Source organism: Natrix helvetica (assembly GCF_964273705.1).
Source record: "Natrix helvetica genome assembly, chromosome: 3".
Lineage (NCBI taxonomy): Eukaryota > Metazoa > Chordata > Lepidosauria > Squamata > Natricidae > Natrix > Natrix helvetica.
The window spans coordinates 172,864,018-172,872,444 of NC_138549.1; the positions used below are offsets into that span (position 1 = coordinate 172,864,018).

At 41.4% G+C, this 8,427-nt stretch overlaps 1 protein-coding gene across 1 annotated transcript in view; it reads left to right on the forward strand.

Moving 5' to 3' along the window:
• The window catches only part of ZNF512B (zinc finger protein 512B), a gene marked incomplete at its 3' end in the record, with an annotated part of 54,236 nt that extends 46,806 nt beyond the window's left edge, over positions 1-7,430 (forward strand). The window contains exons 9-10 of the mRNA XM_081949190.1: positions 3,894-4,018; positions 7,266-7,430. Of these exons, the coding sequence (XP_081805316.1) occupies positions 3,894-4,018; positions 7,266-7,430 (290 nt within the window). The remainder of the gene's footprint in view (positions 1-3,893; positions 4,019-7,265) is intronic.
• Between the last annotated feature and the right edge of the window lie 997 nt (positions 7,431-8,427).

The following is an 8,427-nucleotide window of genomic DNA, read 5'->3' on the forward strand; positions in this document are numbered from 1 at the left end:
TATCGGTTCTCCGAACTACTCAAAATTTCCACTACCGGTTCTCCGAACTACTCAAAATTTCCACTACCGGTTCTCCGAACTAATCAAAATTTCCACTACCGGTTCTCCGAACTACTCAAAATTTCCACTACCGGTTCTCCGAACTACTCAAAATTTCCACTATCGGTTCTCCGAACTACTCAAAATTTCCACTATCGGTTCTCCGAACTACTCAAAATTTCCACTACCGGTTCTCCGAACTACTCAAAATTTCCACTATCGGTTCTCCGAACTACTCAAAATTTCCACTATCGGTTCTCCGAACTGCTCAAAATTTCCACTATCGGTTCTCCGAACTGCTCAAAATTTCCACTATCGGTTCTCCGAACTGCTCAAAATTTCCACTATCGGTTCTCCGAACTGCTCAAAATTTCCACTATCGGTTCTCCGAACTGCTCAAAATTTCCACTATCGGTTCTCCGAACTACTCAAAATTTCCACTATCGGTTCTCCGAACTACTCAAAATTTCCACTATCGGTTCTCCGAACTACTCAAAATTTCCACTACCGGTTCTCCGAACTACTCAAAATTTCCACTACCGGTTCTCCGAACTACTCAAAATTTCCACTACCGGTTCTCCGAACTACTCAAAATTTCCACTACCGGTTCTCCGAACTACTCAAAATTTCCACTATCGGTTCTCCGAACTACTCAAAATTTCCACTATCGGTTCTCCGAACTACTCAAAATTTCCACTACCGGTTCTCCGAACTGCTCAAAATTTCCACTATCGGTTCTCCGAACTGCTCAAAATTTCCACTATCGGTTCTCCGAACTGCTCAAAATTTCCACTATCGGTTCTCCGAACTGCTCAAAATTTCCACTATCGGTTCTCCGAACTGCTCAAAATTTCCACTATCGGTTCTCCGAACTGCTCAAAATTTCCACTATCGGTTCTCCGAACTGCTCAAAATTTCCACTATCGGTTCTCCGAACTACTCAAAATTTCCACTACCGGTTCTCCGAACTACTCAAAATTTCCACTACCGGTTCTCCGAACTACTCAAAATTTCCACTACCGGTTCTCCGAACTACTCAAAATTTCCACTACCGGTTCTCCGAACTACTCAAAATTTCCACTACCGGTTCTCCGAACTACTCAAAATTTCCACTACCGGTTCTCCGAACTACTCAAAATTTCCACTACCGGTTCTCCGAACTACTCAAAATTTCCACTACCGGTTCTCCGAACTACTCAAAATTTCCACTATCGGTTCTCCGAACTACTCAAAATTTCCACTACCGGTTCTCCGAACTACTCAAAATTTCCACTACCGGTTCTCCGAACTACTCAAAATTTCCACTACCGGTTCTCCGAACTACTCAAAATTTCCACTACCGGTTCTCCGAACTACTCAAAATTTCCACTACCGGTTCTCCGAACTACTCAAAATTTCCACTACCGGTTCTCCGAACTGCTCAAAATTTCCACTATCGGTTCTCCGAACTACTCAAAATTTCCACTATCGGTTCTCCGAACTACTCAAAATTTCCACTACCGGTTCTCCGAACTACTCAAAATTTCCACTACCGGTTCTCCGAACTACTCAAAATTTCCACTATCGGTTCTCCGAACTACTCAAAATTTCCACTATCGGTTCTCCTAACTACTCAAAATTTCCACTATCGGTTCTCCGAACTACTCAAAATTTCCACTATCGGTTCTCCGAACTACTCAAAATTTCCACTATCGGTTCTCCGAACTGCTCAAAATTTCCACTATCGGTTCTCCGAACTGCTCAAAAATTCCACTATCGGTTCTCCGAACTGCTCAAAATTTCCACTATCGGTTCTCCGAACTGCTCAAAATTTCCACTATCGGTTCTCCGAACTACTCAAAATTTCCACTATCGGTTCTCCGAACTGCTCAAAATTTCCACTATCGGTTCTCCGAACTACTCAAAATTTCCACTATCGGTTCTCCAAACTATTCAAAATTTCCACTACCGGTTCTCCTAACTATTCAAAATTCCCTCTACCAGTTCTCCAAACTATTCAAAATTCCCTCTACCAGTTCTCCTAACTACTCAAAATTCCCTCTACCAGTTCTCCGAACTACTCAAAATTCCTTCTACCAGTTCTCCGAACTACTCAAAATTTCCACTACCGGTTCTCCGAACTACTCAAAATTTCCACTACCGGTTCTCCGAACTACTCAAAATTCCCTCTACCGGTTCTCCGAACTACTCAAAATTTCCACTACCAGTTCTCCTAACTACTCAAAATTTCCACTACCAGTTCTCCGAACTACTCAAAATTTCCACTACCGGTTCTCCTAACTACTCAAAATTTCCACTACCGGTTCTCCTAACTATTCAAAATTCCCTCTACCAGTTCTCCAAACTATTCAAAATTTCCACTACCAGTTCTCCTAACTACTCAAAATTCCCTCTACCAGTTCTCCAAACTACTCAAAATTCCCTCTACCAGTTCTCCAAACTATTCAAAATTTCCACTACCAGTTCTCCTAACTACTCAAAATTTCCACTACCAGTTCTCCTAACTATTCGAAATTTCCACTACCAGTTCTCCTAACTATTCGAAATTTCCACTACCAGTTCTCCTAACTATTCAAAATTTCCACTACCAGTTCTCCGAACTACTCAAAATTTCCACTACCAGTTCTCCAAACTATTCAAAATTTCCACTACCAGTTCTCCTAACTATTCGAAATTTTCACTACCAGTTCTCCTAACTACTCAAAATTTTCAATACCAGTTCTCCTAACTACTCAAAATTCCCTCTACTGGTTCTCCAAACTACTCCAAATTTTCACTACCGGTTTTCCAGAACCTGTCAGAACCTGCTAGATTTCACCCCTGGTCTAGGGGTCTCTTGCTTGAGCAGGGGTTGGACTAGATCAGGCATCCTCAAACTACAGTCCGTGGGCCAGATACGGCCCGCCAATGCAAAGTGTCCGGCCCGTGGAGTGGTGGGATGAAAAGCAGCTGCCAGCTTGTAAAGTAGTGTTTTAAAAGTCTTTAAAAGCAGCCTTTCAGATGTTTTTCACAGCCATGTGATCTAGGGAAGGGGACTGCTTTTAAAGTAGCGCTTTCAAAGTGGGTGGGTGGGAGACATGCCTCCCGGTCTCCTAGCTTTTCCAAAATCAGCTGAAGTTGGCTAACACTAATCCAGATGCAACCGCAGAAGGAGAATTCTGAAGGAGAATTCACCCACTGCTTTGATTCTTCCCATGTATAAAGTCCATCCACCATATTTTTTGCTGAACAATTTTGGTAGATATTCATGTGTGTATATACACCACAGGTGGAATTCAACCGTTCTCACCGGTTGGGTGACTTTGGGTCAAACACCAGGAGAACTGTGAGTTCCAGTCCTGCCTTAGGTGTGAAAGCCAGCTGGGTGACTTTGGACCAGTCACCCAAAGACCGTGAGTTCTAGTCCCGCCTTACACATGAAAACTGACTGGGTGACTTCGGACCAATCACCCAAAGACTGTGAGTTCTAGTCCTGCCTTAGGCTTGAAAGCTGGCTGGGTGATTTCAGTCAAATACCGGGAGACTGTGAGTTCTAGTCCCCTCTTAGGGATGAAAGCCGATTGAGTGTCTTTGGGCCAGTCACTCTTTCCCTCAGCCCAACCCACCTCACAAGGTTGTTGTGGGGAAAATAGGAGGAGAAAAGGTACGTTATCTGCCTTGAGCTATTTATGAAAACAACAAAGGCAGGGAAATAAAATACACAAAAACAAATGGGAATGAAAGCAACCCTGAGCTACATATTTGCCCCTGAGAAACCAAAATGGGATTTGGGGATCAAACCAAAATGGAGTCCTTTCACTGTTGAGCCTGACCAGCAATCATAGTTTGTCTTCCCCCCCCCCCCTCTTCTCCAGCAACCCCTGAGGAGCAGTGGCAGCGGATAATCAACGAGAAGGGAGAGGTCTCTTGCCCGACCTGTGGCATGATCAGCCGGAAGACGGTCTTGGGTCTCAAGAAGCACATGGAAGTCTGCCAAAAAGTAAGGGGGCGCGCGCACTGCCCGTTATGAAATGGCGAGAAACGAAAGCCACTTCGGAATGCTTTGAATGGGCTGACTGTGGCCCAAGGCCTCCTTTTGCCCTGCTCCTTTGGGATAAAGGAGGATTTGCTCCTGGATCCTTGAGTCTGAATTCCAGGCCCCTGGAACCCTGGCTTCACAATTGCTGGGTCATGGCAGTTTAATATACAAATAGCCTTTGACTTACAACGGGATGGAATAGAGAAAGAAATAGAATAGAAAATGTGGAATGGAATAGAATAGGAATAGAATTGAAAATATGGAATGGAGTAGAATGGAATAGAATAGAACAGAACAGAACAGAGAGTAAAATAGAATAGAAAATATGGAATGGAATAGAAAATATGGAATAGACTAGAATAGAATAGAAAATATGGAATAGAATAGAATAGAAAATATAGAATAGAATAGAAAATATAGAATAGAATGGAATAGAAAATATAGAACAAAATAGAATAGAAAATATGGAATAGAATAGAAAATATGGAATAGAATAGAATAGAATAGAAAATATAGACTAGAATAGAATAAAATAGAATAGAAAATATGGAATAGAATAGAAAATATAGAATAGAATAGAAAATATAGAGTAGAAAATATAGAATAGAATAGAATAGAAAATATAGAATAGAATAGAATAGAAAATATGAAATAGAATAGAAAATAAAATAAAATATAAGGGACATCATGACCAATATTCTAGCTGAATACATACATAAAGATAAGCAGCAGATGGAATGGGAGATAGACCTGGCTTATAGAGTGAATTCAGCATATGCCAGAACACACAATGTACCCAGGGAGGTTCATATTAAATTTCTTAGGAAAAGCACAAGAGATGAAATTCTGGGTGTACAAAGGGGGCAAGCATTGACATACCATGACAGGGAGATAACCATCTTGAAGCAGATCCCCCAAAAAATTAGGGAGAAAAGGAAAAATTATTCGCAATTGGCGAATAAACTATACCAGAAGGGGGTGTGGTTTAGATGGTTGATGCCTGAAGGGATGCTGATATTCTGGGAGGAGACAAGAATCAGAATCAATACACCCATAGAGGCACAGGCCTTTATGGAAAAAAATAAAGCCCACCTAGAAAAAACAGAAGACTCTACAACGGTCATACAGGACACGGGAGGGGCCGGAGCTCTGCCAGCAGGGGGTGATGGGGCAACATCAAGAAAGCTCAGATCACAAAAATGAATAAGAAAACCACATTGTTATAAACAGACCGAAAGTAATAATGAAATTATACCTAGACTATATATTATAATTGTATAAATTGATTGAAAAAAATTTTTTTAGAACTAATATGCTGACTTTACATGATTTTGTATTAATGTTTTATACATAGATTTATCTTATGAGTTTGGAGGGAGGGGGCGTCTGCCATACTTGCAACTGCCAAAATTTGTATACCATTCCACTTACCCTTTTCCCTATAAATGTTTTAAAAAAACCAATAAAATTTTCTGAAAAAAAAAAGAATAGAAAAGAAAATATGGAATAGAATAGAATAGAAAATATAGAATAGAATGGAATAGAAAATATAGAACAAAATAGAATAGAAAATATGGAATAGAATAGAAAATATGGAATAGAATAGAATAGAAAATATAGACTAGAATAGAATAAAATAGAATAGAAAATATGGAATAGAATAGAATAGAAAATATAGAATAGAATAGAAAATATAGAGTAGAAAATATAGAATAGAATAGAATAGAAAATATAGAATAGAATAGAATAGAATAGAATAGAAAATATGGAATAGAATAGAAAAGAAAATATGGAATAGAATAGAATAGAAAATATGGAATAGAATAGAAGAGAATAACAGTGGGAAGGGATCTCGGAGGTCTTCTATTCCAACCCCCTGCTTAGGCAGGAAACCCTATGCCATTTCAGACAAATGGCTATCCAATCTCTTCTTACAAACTTCCAGTTTTGGAGCATTCACAACTTCTCCACTGATTACAACAGTTCATTTAGTGCCTGTTCAAAGTTACAACAGCACTGAAAAAAGTAACATGATCATTTTTCACACTTACGACCGTTGCAGCATCCCCATGGTCACGTGATCAAAATTCGCCCGCCTGGTGCCTGGCTCGTATTTGCGATGGTCACAGTGTCCCAGGGTCACGTGATCCCCTTTTGCAACCTTCCGACAAGCAAAGTCAGTAGGGAAGCCAGATTCACTTAACAACCATGAGACTAACAATGGCGGTGATTCACATAACAGCCGTGGCAAGTTGTAAAGTGAGGCAAAATTCGCTTAACAACTGTCTCACTTCGCAATAAGGTCTACGTATAGGTAGGCTTCAACTTATGACCGCAATAGGGACCAGAAAATTCATTGTTTGATCCCACGACCATCGGGACGCTACAATGACTGGTTGTAAGTCACTTTTTTCAATATCGTGACAACTTTGAACAAACAAATGGCCGTAAGTCAAGGACTACCTGTATCGGTTGTGCTGAAGAAAGATGATTCAGGCAATTCCATGGAGGTTAAATCCATGGAGGTTAAATCCAATCAATATTAAATTTCCCCTCATTTTCTCGCCCTATTGAAATGCGGTTTTGTGGCTGACCTGATTTACGAAGGTTGCAAATGTCATGGGCAGGCTCCATTATGGTCATATGCCGAGGAGTGCCTATACACATTTGCAGCATCTGGTTTTGGTTTGTTTTATCAATTGCATTTACCCTCTGTGAGAGTATTTATTTTATTTTGCAGGGATCATAAAACTATTACCATTTTGAGCAACTCTGAATCTCTCTCTCTATAAAATTGGCCCTAACACCCCGCGGGCTGTGTGTTCTGTTAAGATACAGCCTGTTGTGCCTTAAAATGGCTTCTACTATACTGCCGTACTGGCTTCTACTGTACAGTGCAGTGGAATTGCCATGGTAACGGCTTCACAGTATTCAACAAGGGGGCTCCCTCTGGTAAGGGAGAAAATTCAACCTTAGAAATTATGTTTGGTCCGGACATTTTCCCCCTATAAATAAATACCCGAGCAACACCAGGTTATCGGCTAGTAGTTGGGTTAAAAATGTGTGAGAGGATAAGCAAAAAATAGACACACAACGTTATCACTTATCCCACACAATTAGTACTAAATGCAATTTGATGGAAGGCAAATCGTATTCACTCTAGATCTCTTTGTCTGAAATATATATATCTTTTTCTCCTTTGTTTTAGCTGCAGGATGCCTTGAAATGCCAGCACTGTAAAAAACAGTTCAAGTCTAAAGCCGGGCTGAATTATCACACAATGGCAGAGCACATGAACAAGGTATGGGCCCCTTCTGCGTGTAGATCTGTGTACAATGTGGATTGTGCGTGTGGAGGGCGGGACAAGACGTAATGGGTGGAAACTCAACAGAGGGAGACCCAACCTGAAAATAAGGGGGAATTTCCTGACGATGAGAACGATTAATTGATGGAACAATTTGGCTGGGGGGATTCTGGGAGTTGAAGTCCACGCATCTTAAATTTTCAGGATTGAGAAACGTTACTACAATCCAACATTTTCCAACCAGGACATCCTTTGAGGAACTGGACTTCACTTCCCAGAATTCTCATGACTAGCCAAGCTTCCTGGGGAATTCTGGGATTTGAAGTCCACATGCCTGGAAATTGCCAACATTAACAAACCCAGTTCCTACCCTTTGTCTTCAACTCTAGACCAAGTTGTTGCAAACTGGTACGCGCAGCTCTTGACATACGACCACAACCGAGTCCCAAATGTATTTTGCTAAGTGAGGAATTTATTAAGTGAGTTTTGCCCCATTTTACAACCTCTCTGGCAGCAGTTATTAAGTGAATCATTGCCTCAATGTGAACATGTATAAAATGAAACTGGAGCACCCACAACTTCTGGAGGCAAGCTGTCCCAAAGGCTACCGTGTGTTTCCCCGAAGGTCTTATTTTCATTTGACCCCCTGAAATAAGCCCTTGGCCTTATTTTTGGGGAGGTCTTATGTGGATCAGCTGATCCAGAGAGGGCTGGAAGTTCTGTCTCCGTTTTTGGCACACTCTTGCCAGCCCTGGCGTCCCTGGGCCTGCCGCTTTTTTACCGCCGCCACTAAGAGAAGGGGCGCAGTAGCTAGGGTTTGCGGGAGTGGCCGTTCCGCATGGCTGGCAGGTGCTTATGGAGCGTGTGGGGGCATGTTCCCTCCTCCCCCCCAGGAAATGATGGGAATCGTCTGCACATGCGGTTAAATATTTTAGGGGAGGGCTTATTTTAGCGCATGCGCTCAAAAGCCCAATTGGGTTTATTATCCGGGGAGGTCTTATTATTGGGAAAACAGGGTAATTGTCCTTCCTGTTAGGAAGTTTCTCCTTACTTCCAGGTTGCTTCT